This window comes from Engraulis encrasicolus, chromosome 21 (genome assembly GCF_034702125.1).
Source record: "Engraulis encrasicolus isolate BLACKSEA-1 chromosome 21, IST_EnEncr_1.0, whole genome shotgun sequence".
Lineage (NCBI taxonomy): Eukaryota > Metazoa > Chordata > Actinopteri > Clupeiformes > Engraulidae > Engraulis > Engraulis encrasicolus.
In genome coordinates this window covers 3,337,711-3,354,304 of record NC_085877.1, presented here as the reverse complement: position 1 = coordinate 3,354,304, position 16,594 = coordinate 3,337,711, and the positions used below count along the sequence as shown (strand labels likewise).

Genomic DNA, 16,594 nt, shown 5'->3' with positions numbered 1-16,594 from the left:
TTTATGTTTGCCCAGGGACTGATGACGGAAATTAGCTCCCCATCCTCCCAACCAGGAGAGTTTTAAACAGACGAGAAATCAGGCAAAATACGAAATGGCCAAAGTATCTACCGTATTGGTCGAATATAAGACAGGTTTTTGTTCTAAGAAAAGGTCTTAAAAAATGGGAGTTGTCTATGTTCCCACAGCCCGTTTGTCCCACATCACTAAGATTTTTATCATTATTTTTAGACCCATTTGGTCCCACAGCACAATGGTCCCATAGCATGTTCCTGCAGCTCCATTTTCATTTATTATTTATCATTATTATTTACCAACGTTCACAGTTCACATTCAGGCAAATCATTTTTTGTATTGCAAGTTTTCTAAAATATTCTGATTAAATATGAAAATGAGGTCATAGGCCCTGCTGCGGCACGGATGGTGGGTTTGCTGTGTGGCCAATCCGGGTTCGACTCCAAGCCCGGGTCCTTTGTCGACCCTTCCCCGTTTCTCTCTGTCTGCTCACTTCCAGTCACTACCTTCACTGTCCTGTCAAACTAAGGCAATCAAAAGCCCAAAAATGGGTCATCTGTCCCGGGCCCAGGGAAATGGGGGCCCATCATTGGGTCCTCATTACATTGATTGTATTGGGTGGGGGGCACTTTCAGATGACTTTGTCCTGGGCCCTGCTAGGGATTACAAAAAAAATTGTAATGATTACTATTGCAATTTGTCCCGTGTCAAACGCTAGATTGACTGGCTTATATATAGATCAAAACATTAGCCTATAGCCTATGTTTCAGACATAAACTCTGCTAGTTCGCTGGCTGGCATACTGCAGTGTGTAAGAACCACATTGGACTTGTCTTGTGTGGTGACTGCATTTGGAGATAGGGAAGGTCAAACAAACAAACAATTCACTGTCTTTCTATGAAGGGACCTCACGAGTTCATGCTATTAATCTCGTCCACATATCTGGCACATTTGTTTGTAGCTTGGTGCATGTCGGTGGGTAGCTGGGTGAGTGTGACTCAAATTTAAACAGAATAACAATGTGTTGGTATTCCATAAAATAGTATTTATTTGAAATATATAAGCAGTACAATGAGATACTTTTAAGCACTTAATACATTTACACTTCTCTCCTGATTCTGTCGCCTTGCATCAGTCAACATAAAGAAAACAAAAAGCACAATATCATCCAACAGGCGATCAAAAACAGTTTTATGTTGTTACTATTTTGCCATGATGAATATTGTACAACGGTTTTGTCCAATATTATACTGTATTGAAATTATATTACTTGATACATCAGGGTGGACTGTATGTCCTAATTGACCATAGAAGTATGCAATACCTACATAGAAGTAATTTACTCAATACAGTTTAAAAGTGCAGAATTCAAGCATACACAAACACACATATGTACATACAACTATACAAAAAAATAATATACTGATAAATATGAAGATAAAATGGATATTTAATAATTGTGCATTTTAGTTGCAATAAATGACTTTTCCAGCAGTCTTGTGCAACGGAATATACATTTTTTTATGTATACTTATAACAACTTAGGTTACTATTCTCATATAGCTTTCTTGTATAGCTTTCTTAGAACTAAACTTGTTTCATAATTGTGATTGATAAACAGCTGTTTTCTAAATACTATTTAGTGCTTATATAGGCCGAGTATACAACTGCAGATATATGATGGGATTGGCAGACCACGACGTAGGCCTACCTAGGCCTAGGGCCATCTGAGTCGGGAAAAGCCTAATTACAGTGTCATGACGACTGCCCCTCATTACGACATACTTCAACCAAATAAAAAACATACAAAGAAAACTCCCACACACGGTTCTTTTTCCAAGCAGCTGGTCGGAGCAACGTTTTACTCCTCATTCGTTACAGTGTGCAGGAGAGTTTTTTTTGGAGATGATCATCTTTTTAACCTCTGGTCATCTCAAAGGCATCTATTCTTCAGAGGTGTGCAAAAGTCCTCCCCCTAACCTCCTGACACGCGCGGCACGTGGCGTAGCATGGCGTGGCGTGGCATATGTCTTACTGGCTAGGCGCCTTGATGGTGATGAGGTGCCGTGCCGTGGCGCGTGTCTTTACTGGCTAGGCTCCTTGATGGTGATGAGGTGCCGTGGCGTGGCGTGTGACTTTGCTGGCTAGGCTCCTTGATGGTGATGAGGTGCCGTGCCGTGGCGCGTGTCTTTACTGGCTAGGCTCCTTGATGGTGATGAGGTGCCGTGGCGTGGCGTGGCGCGTGTCTTTACTGGCTAGGCTCCTTGATGGTGATGAGGGTCCTGCCGTCCAGGGGTGCGAAGAGCGGGTACAGCTTCTCGCGGAAGTGTCCCTTGAAGGTGAAGATGTGCGAGCGGTTCTCGGCGTTGTAGAAGGAGATCTGGCCCTCCTCGTAGTCCAAGTAGACGCCCAGGCGGCGGGGCACCAGATCCAGGGGCAGCGGGGTCTCGGGCTTGGTGCAGGCGTAGAACTGGCGGGTGCTGCGCCACAGGGTCCAGTAGCCCTTGCCGGGGCACATGGGGAAGCGGCCGTGGCGCTTGGAGGAGCCAGTGGTGACGCCCACGCGCCAGTAGCCGTTGTTGGCCAGGTCCACCTCCCAGTAGTGGCGTCCACTCAGGTAGCCCTCCCAGCCCAGCACGCACGGCCAGCTGTCGAAGCGCTGCGGGCTGTACGGCAGGTCGGCCTCCGTGTGCGACTCCTGCACCTTCTTCTGGTCGTCGGAGACCAGCAGCCAGGGGTGGTTGGTCATGGGGTCCAGAGTCACGTTGGCTAGAGGAGGAGGAAGGGGACAGAGGCCAGGGAGAAATGAGATACAGCACGTGGCAGCTTTCTGCTGGATATGGCGGATAAATATTTGTTTGTTTGTTTTGTTTTGTTTGCATTTTTTGAGTAATCGACAAGGCATACTTACAGGCAGCACTGCAGATCCAGCTCCACACTGTAAGATGTAAGATTGTATATTAGTTTTTGGCAATTATTCCACGTTCATTTCAAATAATTATTTTTGGGATTTTTTTTTTTGAGATTGGCAACATCATTTACCTGAGTTGGGGATGTATCTCAAGGTTCCCGCCTCCCATTTGCGCTGCTTAGCTGAAAGCCACAGTTGGGGCATGCCCTACAGAAGGAAGATGGAAACCATGAAGGAGCCTCCTACTTACAGTATTTTACCCCTTTATTTACCCTGCAAGTCCCATCACTTGATCTGCATGTATGCACTGTAATTTCTGGAATTCTTCCAGTGAGTTTGTTGCGATACACCGGGGTACATCATGTGTGTCTCATGACACAGATAGCAGGGAACGCCTTAAACGCCAAGTCCATTATGTTCCCATATGAGGACCCTCTCGAAAACTAGATGCCCATCTCAAGAGGTCATCCTCAAATAAAGAAATTTGAAATATGTTCCCATCACCCAACACTGCACTCTTATCAACAGATTTGAGGTCAAATTCCTTCTACACAGACACCTGTCATTCAATGATTTCACGCCTGTGAACAGTATTGCAGCTACACTGGTAAATGATGCAAAATCCAGATTATTAATTAAAAGCTGTTCACGTTGACTACTAGTGTGAATGGTGACCAATGGAATAACAGATTGGGGCACAGCTCTCATATGGATGACCTCCACCTCTACATTTTCCATCTACTGTACATTCACAAGTCTCAAACAGAAAGAAATTCACCCATTGACATAACACAACAATCCAGCCTTGTTCCAGAAAGATAAAAGAAGATATAAGCTATCTAACACAATATAAAAGATTGATATCAAATCGAAAGCTCAAGTTCCATTGGGGGGCGGAGCATTTCCAGTAAGCTTGGAAGGCACCTGGTGCACTGCCAACGCTTGCGCAACTTCACGACACTATGAGCAGACACGTCTCGTTCAAAGGTGCAGTTGAGATCTTATCGCAGTGGCAACCATAGCCCACTTCTTAGCAGCTTCTTAACGTTACCCCCTATCTAAATCCATCCACCCACCTACCCTCTACTCTGCTAGCACTGTTCTCTTTCCCCTTTAACCTTTACTCCAGTCAGGGAGGATATGGGCCAGCTGATTGGTGCTGTAGGCAAGGGGTCCTGGCGCCACCAAACATGACCATCCGTCGCACTAATCAGGTACAGTTTTGCTCTATTTCACTTTCACCTCCAGTCAGGGGCGCCACCAGAAATGTTGGGCCCTATGAAAGATTTTAATTTTGGGCCCCTTAAGGGCCCCTGTTATTGCTTTTGGGCCCTTGTCAGTGCTTGGGCCCTTAGAATTTGTAACACCTTCCCCCCCCCCAGCGGCACCCATGCCTCCAGTAGTTAAATCGGGTACAGGGGGAGTGAGTTGTACTGTATGGAAGGGGTCTGCTCTTCTCCTACCTTGCAGTCCTCCTTGAGGAGCGACCAGGTGATGAACTCAATCAGGGGCATCAGGCTGGCCAGCTTCTTCTTCTTCAGGCCCAGGAACCTCAGGGTCGGCCCCAGCTCCTCTCCCAGCATGCCACATTTCTGTAAACGTAACCATGCTGAGGTTAGACACACCACTTCTCTCAACGTTTGTCTTCTTTTCTATCTTGATGATGTCTGATTTGTGTGATGTACCAAGAATCTTCACATTGTAACTCTGATGGAAGGTTTATATAAGAGATACAAAGTCGAAACGTTTGGAACACAATGCGGTGAGCAGCTAAAGACTCTTACCTCAGAAACGGTCTTCAGATCCTGAGCCCACTCGGTGACCCTCTGCTGAAGGATCTGGTTTTCATTCTCCTCCCTCTCCTCCTCTTCCTCCTCTACCTTTTCCAAGTAGCTCTTCTGCATCCAGGGACTGTCTTTGGAGAGCTGAAGGAAAGTCATATCACAGGGATTTATTGACGTATAGTAGCACGTGCCATTGAGTTACATTGAGTTAAATTACATGTGGACCATGTGTTAGATATGACATAGTTCATAGCAAGCAGTATAGCTACATCATGATTGACATGATCTGGAAGAGTCAGGGATTGAGTTTACAATGTTACTTTCTGCTTCTATGCATATTTCCTGACCATGGACTGGAAATCTAAGAGGACTCACCATGTCCACATTGTTGAGTTCCTTGGCCCACTCCAGGATCAGCTTGCGGCTCTCTTCCAGGCTTCGCACCGTGCGGGAGTCCATCTTCACCTTGTCTGCCTTGGCCTTCTCTTCCTCTCCCGCCTGTGAGAAAAAATATAACATAATGTACCATCAGCAGGGAAGCCGACTGGGGGGAACAAAGGGGACAGTTGTCTCTGGCCCAGGGAGAGAGGGCCCCAGAATTTTCAACATCTCTTTAACATGGTTCTGTTCTTCTGTGTTTTATTTAGTTCAATATTTTTTTCAGTGCTGACATAGCATTTCGTTTTCACTTTGGTCAAATGTTGTCTCATCGTCACCTAAAAGATAACCCTTGAAGACCCTTAACATCCCAGCCACCTCAGTTACATCACAAACATGACACCAATTAGCAGGGCCCCACCATGTGCGTACATCGAGACCCTTTCCCTTAACGTACACATCCATAAAACACTGGTGTTAACCTCTAAGACCCATGCCCTTACGTACATACATCCATAAAACACTGGTGTTAACCTATAAGACCCATGCCCTTACGTACATACATCCATAAAACACTGGTGTTAACCCAGAACATTACAGCGCTGCACTTTTGACACTCAATGTAGAGTGGCTTATCTTATCACCACCCACCATCTATCAGTGTGGCTGTTATGGCACCCTGTAGGGCTTGCTGTATGTACGTACGTACATCTTGACTGACTAACCTCATCCCACTATCACACTTTCCACGCCTCAGTGGCCCCTCCACCCTAAACTCCCCTCGTACCACTGACCCCCACCCAGTTTCTTCACACCACAGCCCCTTAACTGTTACGAGCCATCATGTCTACTGCATCACACTTCTGTGGGAGTGGCAGAGATATAGGAATCAAGGCACTAGACACAAAAAAATCCAATGTTAATTTAACACGTAGAGAGTACTGTTAAATCGACTCACTGAGTGCTGAATTAATAGTGACAAATTGACTGTGTAATCTGCAGTAGTATCTCTACTATTAAATTGTGATTCTGGTAAAATAGAGAACTGAACAAAGTCTTGTTTAGAGTGCAGCTATTATTTGCAATAGGCAAGGGACAAATAAAAATATATCCAATACAGCATTTCGTTTGCACAAGAGAGTGCATGTAAAAAGTGAATAATATATGTTTTAATATGATAAAAATGTTTCAATACTTCCATGCTTATTGTTTTGAGTTTTTCCCCGTTTTGATTTCCTTCGGCTCCCATGTGATAAGCTTAATGTTGGACATAAAGTTTTATGTCTTTAGAGCCTGAGCCTGAGCCAGAGCCTTACCCACGCCTATAGTTTACTCAAGTTTTATGAGTAAATCACACTCCCTGCCAATGACGTGCCAAAGCTACAGTAACCTGTCCATACACTACCATGGTTGCAAACTCTACCAAGAGGTATATGATGATATTGTTTACCTTATTCTCTTGCCCCACTCCCTCTGTCTCACCTGACATCATTTTTCCACTTTCCCCCCACGCCTTTCCTTTCCTGCTTTCCTTAGTTAGCGATGTGTCCCATGATGCCAGTTACTGTAAGTCGTAAAGTGACCTAGCGTTTCCTGTTATCACTGCTCCTTGCCCTTACTCAGATTACCATCGTCCCCTGTGATGGGAGTGATAATAAAAGAAAGCTGCAGGTCCTGCCTGGCAACGCTTATCAAAACTATTGGTGATACGGAGTGCATGCAAGCACGTAGGCCCGAGTATGATGACCTCTCACTCTAGTCAGTGGGATGGACCTGGGCCTGGCTAATGTGATGCATTACAGAGATAAGCACATCTATAAACATTAATTGTTTTGATATACTGGTCAGAGTGCATAACAATCAAAATAGTTGGCAGAAGTTTGAGGCATTCGGGAAACAGTCATTAAGGCTATATAGTCATTTAGGCTAGGCTGGTGTTCATTCAAGGGTATCAAATATATTTAAGAGGTAAACAAGTCTATAAACAACAATTATTTGGATTATCTGCTCAGAATGCAAGGGTTGCATTTAAAAAAAAATTAATTGCCAATTGGACTACTTTTCTCCTACAAAACATCAAGAAAAACAATCACGTTGCATTGCAATAAATGTGGATCTTATCAAACTGAAATAATTTCCTTTGAACAGTAAAGTTTACAAAGTCCATACGCAGTGCTCCAACTATTTCCTGAAACGATTTCATATCTCCCCTGAGATTTGCTTTGGTGACTGTCAGTCTGCAAATCCAAAGATACCAGGAGTGTACGAGCTCAAGTGTACAAGCAGACCCACAAACATTTACAAGTTCTAACACCAACTGTTTCACTGTAAGTCATAAACTGTGTGTGCTCTTCTGCTTCCTTCTAGTCACTCAGACAACATAAAGATGGAGTTTGGTCTTAAAACTTCAGAAAAGCGCCAGTGAAAAGACAAAGGGGCTTTAGCAAGCCCATATACATGTAACCAGCAGGTAGTTAAACCTACTGTGCTTAGTATACGTCTACATCTGTGACTCAACCACCAGCATGACACTGCAGATGGCTTAGGCCAAAAGGCCTGTCTTCATGCTCTCCCTATCACCACATCACAGGATTTACATTCAACAGACAGGCTCACTTCTCACATTCTATTTGAATAGCCTGGTGTTCACACCCACAGACTTAATTCATTGTTATGGAGTTGAGCAGACTTAATCTAAAAAAAATGCAATGCAAATGCAACAAATCCAATGCTTCACTCAGCTGCATTTCAGTTGGAGGTGGGGTGGTATCTACAGTACATGGCAACTATTAAAGTGTCGAAGCAGGACGCAGAATCAGGAAACGGAAATCCAGAAGATTGGGGGAAATCCCTCAGAGATAGTAACAAGGCCTTTCCCTACCACCTGTCACGTTGAGAGAGAGCACAATCCAAGATGACACAGGTATCTCTACTCCATAGGGCCACCATAGGGCCATCCAGGGCAACCAACAACACCGCCATCTTGGCCTGTTCTAGTCATCAGCCCATCCATCTAATTGCTGTGTCTATGAACTCAGCAGATTGTGATTGTGATGTGCAGCGTAATGCAGTCCTTACCTTACAGACCTGCTCCACCTGTTCCTTCCAGTGGTTGAGGAAGCGAACACACTCCTCCAGGCTCCTCAGGTCCCGCAGGCTGTGCGGCCGGTGCTTGTTCTGCCAAACACAAACAATGACACAGGCGTCAACCAACAGGTAGTAGGACACAAACACAGACACAATACACACTTATAGCTACGACATCCATTTTAATGTCGTTATATTTTTGACTCTGATCTTTTCTGTTCTGACAAACATGCAGATGTCAACAAACAACTGACATGCTGATGTCAACTTGCAAATGCAAGTTGATGCAAAGTTACTCTTAAGTGACTGAATACTGTACATGCAAAAATTATGAATGCAAAATCAATTTAGTGATGAGCAGCTACCTGTGCTGTCTGTACACTGCCATTGGAGCGGGCGCTGCCATTGAAGGGTCTGACAGGAGCGGAGCTGTGGAGCTGCTGCTGTGTGTCATCTGCGAGCCCCTTGAAGCGCACCCTTTCTCCTCCGCCAAGAGAGCTGGACTGGGTGCCCTCATCTGCGAACTTGAGCAGCCTCCCTGTTCAACACAATAACGAGCTCATTACTTTAAAAGTCCCCTTCTATGCTTCCGGATACAGGACTTTTGGTAGGTAGGCTTTTATAATAAGCCTAGCCTTAGCCATCCATTCACTTCCATTCACCGTTTTGCTCTAGCTTCCTTAATTGATTGGCCAAACGTGCAAGGTCTTCAACTCAGCATGGTAAGACTGGGCTCGTAATGCACAATACTAAAGTCAACATTTGGAAACAACAACTCTTGCCGATTGTTTTTCAATTTTATAGGCCTAGTAATTCTGTTAGCCTAAGCATAATAACTTGCAAATCCAGTAACAGTCTGAAAGAACGTCAATCATTAATCTATTCCACAATATATGACTAGGGGCCAAGATCAAACCTCAAGATAAGACTAAATGAATTCACAGGCTATTAACACAGGGGCGTCTTATGTAAACTTATCTGGGCCTCTGATTAGAAGTTTGACCATCTGATTCAGGGACACAAAAGGCTTCTCACTGCTGACTACAATCTCCAGATTACAAACAAGCTGTCATCCAGCATTTTTGAACCCTAATTGCTCTCCGTCCAAACTACCATTTTATACAACACTAATGGAGACAAATTGATATCCAAACACATGCATACTGTACTCTAGTCAACTGGAGTTTTCTCTCCCACCGGTAGCCGACAATTACCGGTACAAGGTCTAAGCACATGGTATGATTTTAAAAAAATAATAAACAGCAAATGTGTTCAAAAATTTTCTGCGGGCATGCTTACTTTGAGTTTTATTGGTGCTCATCTTTAACGGGTCTTGTCCAGGTGTGTGTATGTGATGTACTCCTATGACCGGTAGAAAGAAAAAAAATGCTTTCAGAACAATAGTAAATAATGTTATATATTAACAAATAATGTTAATTCAATAATGTACTGTTATAATAATACAAGACGAAGCCAGACAATATTGAAATGATGACAAAACTATGATTTAGGCCAAGTGTTACCACTGACACGTTTTGAACTTGACAACATTACATGACAAGTCACATGTATATAATAAATTATATTCATAAATGTTTATGTATTAAAATAAATCTCAGGTTTGCCTACCGGTATGAAGGGAGTGTGTGTGGTCACAGGTAGTGTTGAGGCTGGACAGGTAGAAGCGCGTAGCCGCTGGTTATATACGTCTCCCGCTGCGATCTTTGGACTCCCTAGCGAGCGTCACCCAGGGCCTACTATGGCTGTGTAATGGCGGCTTTACCGGAACAGCTATCTCACATGGCAACAGTTACTGGCATGGTTGCGGGCCCTGTGATACAGTATCAATTAAGGCTATATGGCTTTCAGTAAGTCGAAAGCAGTTGACGCTGTAGCCTACACGCACACAGGCCTCATGAATACATTACATCTCATTAAGCTAAAGCTGCAGTGATGTTATTCTTTTTTTATTCTAATTTCTGTTGCAGTCTTTTCTTTTTTCTTTTTTGGTCATTTACGACTTTATTTGACAGGACAGTTTGAGAGGTGGACAGGAAGTGAATGGGGAGAGCGATGGGGAGGGGTCAGCAAATGACCCGGGCCGGGAATTGAACCTGGGTCAGCCGCATGGCAGACGAGTGCCCTACCGATTGGGCCTGTTGCAGTCTTTTGTGATGGGGGATTTACACTATATCAGCTGAAGTTATGTGGCTTGCTGTAAGTTGAAAGTAGTGGACACCTTTCCTGCTTTCTATGCACAGGCCTCATGAATACATTATCATCTCATGCTAATGCTGCAGTGATGTTACTCTTTTTTCATCTTTAATGCCGGCTATATTTTATATCACTCACATCAGCTTATCAAGTTATATGGCTTCCAGTAAGTCAAAAGCAGTTGCCGTTGTTGTTGCACAGGCCTCATGAATGTATTATAGTCTAATTATGTAAATGATCCAATGCGTTGTTATTTTCTTCATGTCAGTGGGAGGGTGCATTCTGATGTGTGTTATATCTTACATTACATCAGTTAAAGTAATATGGCTTCCAGTAAGTCGAAAGCTGTTGTTTCTGCTGTTAATTCACCAGTCTTCATGGATAGGCATACTGTATATTCATACTAATTAACTAACAACAGTGTTAAGTCTTTTATATACAATAGCATTTCTATAGCAGTCATTTTTGCATTTGTGTGGACTTTTCAATGTCTTTTGGCTGCACATGACATCACAAATTCGTCACCTGATACATTACTCTTACAGTGGCTGATGCTTTTATCCAAAACAACAATAAAGCTATTTAGGTAGGCCTATAGGACATTTAATAAGCCACCATGAGAGCTTGTGTGTTTGTGGTGACTCTAGAATGACTAAGGGGGTTGCAGCGTGATGCAAAGCTGTTTGCTTTGTGGTGGATATACAACGAGGTAGGAATGCCTAATCAGCCAATCACAATCACAAACCAAATGCACCGTTTTTGATTGTTTATGTAGGTACATCCCTGGAGCATTGTGGGGTTACGGTGCCTTGTTCAAGGGTACAGCCACAGATGACAAGGTAGTTTTCAAAATGGTTTTCAAAGTGGGGAATTGGGGACCCCAGGGGCAGGGGTGCCGACCGGGGGGGAGAAAAGGGAAAGTTGTCCCGGGGCCCAGGGAGAGAGGGGGCCCAGAATTGGGTCCTCATTACATTGTATCTATGGGGCTAGAGATGATTTCAGATGATTTTGTCCTGGGCCCGGCCAAAGCTGTCAGCGGCCCTGCCTGGGGGGGCCGAGGGGGTGCTAGGGGTGCTGCAGCAGGTTGGCAGGTTAGCAGGAAAAGTATGATTTTGAGAAGAAGTCCGCTGCACAACCAGGATGTCTTTTGCTCCCAATATTTATTTTTTCGTGACGTTTCGGGTTTTACCCCGAAGAATGGGTAAAACCCGAAACGTCACGAAAAAATAAATATTGGGAGCAAGAGAAATCCTGGTTGTGCAGCGGACTTTTTCTCAAAATCATCTAGTCACTTTTGGTCCTGCTCCCAGATCAGACGTTCCTGTGGATGTGCGAGCTTTCCATCATTACCTAGCAGGAAAAGTATAGCAAAACAAAATAAATAATTGAACAATTAATGTACACCAAAATAAACAAAAATAAGCTAACCGATATTCCCATTAGTCAATAACTGCAATATAATTTCATATACGGCATCTATGAACATTACTACCATTGTTGATATGTTATATATCCCAGTGAGGCACTTACACACACAGGGGGTGCACAGAAAACAAATAGTGTGGCATGACCCATGTCAGGGGGGTCTTGGCTGGATTGGAATGTACCATTATATGGGGGGCCACAGTAAAGTTTGGGAACCGTTGAGATACTTAGGCCTAGACACACCTTCATACATGTGCGATGGTAGTGGGATTGGAACCCGCAACTCCTAAGGCCTCAATACTAGAGCAACTCCCTAACCATTAGGGCATGGCAGCAGCCAAAACATTGGGCCAAGACCGTTTCATAACTGAACTGAAGTTGAATGAACTATAGCCCTTGTTACCCCTTGTGAATTGCCTTCATAAATCACGTGGTCTCAGTCAGGTCACTGCTGGTAAACACAGTAGATTGTGCAGTGTTACTTTAACACCCAGAGTAGTCGGACATTATCACTTTTACCAACACTATCTGTGTTACATTTTAGTGTTGAATTAACACTGCAAAATTACTAAGTGGCAGTGCAAGGATGTCATCAATTTTGTCGCCATTGGATGGCTTGTCCACATTTTCTTTTTATTTTTGCAATTTTAATAGAAAGAATTTGTGGATGGATTTTCATGGGATTGGAAGCTGGAAATGGGCTTGTGAACAAATGATTAGCCTTAGTGATCTGGAGCATTGTTTGGAAAAATAGAATGCTTGGAGATCCGGCCTGTCTATGTACATTATTAAGTAGGAATTTTTATCCTGAAGCATCTCTCTAGTTCGATTGTTGCAGGTTTTTACAGATTTGCATTTTTCTCCAATTGCTTACAAAAAAAATTCCCACAAATGCCAACAAATTCAACTGTTGCTCAACCGATATGCACGACAGCTTCTCCCTCCACCAAAACTTTGTGAAAGGTATCAAAAATGAGAATTAGTGTGAGGTTTCATGAACTTGAGGGGTAGTTTTGAAATATGAGTGTTGGGTTTTAGAAACAGTGTCACATTAATAATTTCATTCATTGCAAAGAACTGGAAATGCAAACTCTAACTTTTATAGACACGTTAACTCTTATTTATTCAGTTCAGTCTGTGTTTTTTATGATGGTTGCCACGTGACAAACAACTTTATAATTAAACTTAATGATAGTGTGGACTTCAGTTTTGATATCCAATCCATCATGTCTTTATCAACAGTAATGACAATAAACAACAGCAATGAAAATGATCAAACATAAAAACCGTATCCATTTTGCTCGCAAGGCATACCAGTCGTGTGTGTGTGTGTGTGTGTGTGTGTGTGTGTGTGTGTGTGTGTGTGTGTGTGTGTGTGTGTGTGTGTGTGTGTGTGTGTGTGTGTGTGTGTGTGTGTGTGTGTGTGCGTGTGTGCGTGTGTGTGCGTGTGTGTGTGTGTGTGTGTGTGTGTGTGTACTGCACCAATCTACCTTCGTGAGGCCACTGCTATTGGAGCACACCAACAAGTGGGCGCTCGCTCTGTGTGGGGCCCAAATCCTGGACCCCACATGTTTTGACCCCTTTTGCTGGGGTACTTTTGTTGTCACCAAAACCATTTCCTCACTGACAGGATAAGGTTAGTGCCTTGCTCAAGGGCACTTCAGCCGTAGTCACAGGTGTAGAGAGGGGTAAGGGTTCGAACCTTGATGATGTCTGTTTTTATTTGTCTAAACAGTAACCCCAAACCTGCAACCCTCTGATCTTCAGACCATAACCATTAGGCCACAGCTGCCCCAGCTAAATGCCAACTAAAGCTATGATTTATGATTTACGTTTTATGCTAGCTGGAAATATAATCAGGAAGTTGAAATCCACTGTACTGTAATTGGAGAAAAACCTTTGAGGTCGTGGCACGGCCTCCCCTGTAGTTCGTCACGTAGGGAGCATCAGCCTCAGAAGATGATGCCAGTCTCTACTTCGCTATCATAAGGGTGAGGATCATTAAAAACAGCAATCCTCCTGGGCTATCTGTCCTGCTCATCGGCCCATCCACCTACGCATGTATCTATTTCACACACCCGGTGTGTGTGTGTGTGTGTGTGTGTGTGTGTGTGTGTGTGTGTGTGTGTGTGTGTGTGTGTGTGTGTGTGTGTGTGTGTGCGTGCGTGCGTGCGTGCGTCTTTTGCAGAATGCTGACAAGCGCATGATTCTTCAGAATCAGACAATGGTTGCCTGGCACACCCCATAGTAGTAAGCGAAGTGATCAGTCATTACTCATTTCTCATGATCTCTCACCTAATTTCCATCATAGTGTTCAAATGAAAATTACACCATCCTCACACCAACTTAACTCTTATGATCCGCTAATCAGTACTGGTGTGTCACTGGTTGTGTGACACCTTGGCTACTGGGTTTGATCGAAAAACAAAATGTGGTTGCCAGGTTACATTACTAGCCCCACTGCGGACATGCTACGGATGGCCCGCTGGTACGAGAAGGAATAAGTCAGATCACTACCAGTAGACTAGTAGGCCTATACTACACACTATAGCCTACCTACAACTGGAATACCAACGTCTGTGGTGGTGGCGGCATATGTTTCTTTTTAGACCAACACAATTTTGAATCTAATATAATGTTCTACTCCTTTGCCTAAAGGCCTACAGGTTTTATGATGAGCATGTGAAATAGGCTTACACTGTTTCAAAAACCAACTGCAAATGCTATGAATATATGACATTTGAATTTCACACAAGTAATTGCAAGTGGCACGTAAATAATGGTGTTTTCACTGCTGGCATGGTGAGCTGTAAGTTTTGTCTGCATGGTTTTGGCCACACTTTGACTGCCACTCCCCACAGCCCTACAGGAAAACCGTAACTCATCTGCCAAGCTTCAGAATGACCTTTCTCCTAATTTCCCACCACAGCGCCCACAATGGCATTACACAATGCTTACTCAGGAGGGCATAACTGTGTTATCATCGACCGTAATCGAGGATGAGGCGTGGCAAGTGGAGATGGGTAGGTGCATGATAATAATGCATGGATACCACCAGCAGGGCCGCTGACAGCTTTGGCTGGGCCCTGGACAAAGACATCTGAAACGGCCCCAAAACCCAAAACATACAATGTAATGAGGATCCAATTCTGGGCCCCGTCTCTTCCTGGGCCCGAGACAAGTCGCCCCTTTGTCCCCCCTGTTGGCTTCCCTGACCACCAGGAACTAGATTTGAATGCTGAGTCACTCACATACTATGTGATCTTATGATAACAGGATGTCTGTCCAATATATATTATACAGTTTTTTTTAATTTTATTTAACCTCTATTTAACCAGGAAAAATAAACCCGTTGAGATTAAGAACCTCTTTTACAAGGGTGTCCTGGCCAAGTGGCGGCTCAAGTTACAAAATTAAAATTACAGTACTAGCAAGCATGGCCTTAGCTACCATTGAGGACACTGAGGTCATGTCCTCTGTATTTTTTTCAATAATGTAAAATGTATCTATGATGGAAATTGATTTATGATCAGCAATGATAAATTCAGACTGTATACGACATCCCCATTTATCCTCAAGTCAGTATTTGACCTCGGTATTTGAAAATGTCTGGTTACGGCCCTGCTGGCAAGGTATACCATAGCTCAGTCCACATGCCCGTAATATAATCTTATGATAGCATGATGTTATCTGCCCAATGTATACAGAATTGTCTTGCCATGGAGACACTGAAATGACCTATTTCTTACAAATCACACATGCTACATTAAAAGCAACAACTAGCAATTAGTGATTGATGATGATGATGATGATGGTGATAAAGATTAAGGTTCTTATGTTGACAGTTGCAAACTGATTACATGAGATGGATACGTACACCTGCAAATTGATTGTATTCTACTCATCTGCTTTTCATAAAAGTGTCATTCATTTTTTAGTATCTACTGTGGAAACAGCGATAACCCCTCATCTAATTAAATAGGTTAATTGTCTGTCCTTGACCAGTGTCTGGTGTCAGATGAAGACGGCCTAGGCAACGCGACACAACAATGAGCCATCACTTAAAAAAAAATAAAAAAATTGGGCAGTTGTGGTTGAGCGATTAGGGTGTCAGACTTTTAGCCCAAAGGTTGCCTGTTCAACCAGTTTAACCAGTGCTCTCCCCCATCCTCCATGATTGACGAACCCTGAGCATGGTACCGTCCCGCCGCACTGCTCCCTTTCGGCACCATTGAGGGCTTCCCCCTTGCAGAGGTGAGACATAAATGCAATTCCATTGTGTGCAGTGTTCACTTGTGTGCTGTGGAGTGCTGTGTCACAATGACAATGGGAGGTGGAGTTTCCCAGTTGGGCTTTTGGCTTTCAGCACTTGTATCAACATTCATAATCTCTCAGGGGCTGTGACCCTTCAGGCTGTCGGAATGGCAATATGAAAAGAAAAAAACGAACTGCCATTCCGATAATGTGAAAAAAAGGCGTCAGAATGGTGGGATGTTTCATGTAAAAAATTATACCGCCACTCCGACAATTGAACATTAATGTCGGAATGACGGTATGTCAGAATGGCGGTATGTAACCGTCAAAACCAGGGGTGTTAAGGTCAAATTCACAGTTGGCTAAAATCAAACCCTGGGACTAAGTTGTGGGCCAAACTCGATATTTGCTAATGAAATGGACTGAAATTGTGCAAGGTGAGTCGTGACGCACAGCTTTTGATTTCAAGTCATACTTCAATGCTGTATGTGGGCCAACTATAATACACATTTGAAATGATCTCCTA

At 43.6% G+C, this 16,594-nt stretch overlaps 1 protein-coding gene across 1 annotated transcript; it reads right to left on the bottom strand.

The window, feature by feature from the left end:
• Nucleotides 1-1,051: 1,051 nt before the first annotated feature.
• Nucleotides 1,052-9,496, bottom strand: si:dkey-219e21.2 (E3 ubiquitin-protein ligase TRIM39). The gene is made up of 9 exons (XM_063187207.1): nt 9,475-9,496; nt 8,541-8,713; nt 8,167-8,265; nt 5,086-5,208; nt 4,711-4,851; nt 4,390-4,518; nt 3,058-3,133; nt 2,927-2,953; nt 1,052-2,784 (listed from the first exon to the last, which is right to left on the bottom strand). Exons 1-9 carry the CDS (start codon nt 9,494-9,496, stop codon nt 2,264-2,266), a joined length of 1,311 nt encoding a protein of 436 aa, XP_063043277.1. The 3' UTR covers nt 1,052-2,263.
• Between the last annotated feature and the right edge of the window lie 7,098 nt (nt 9,497-16,594).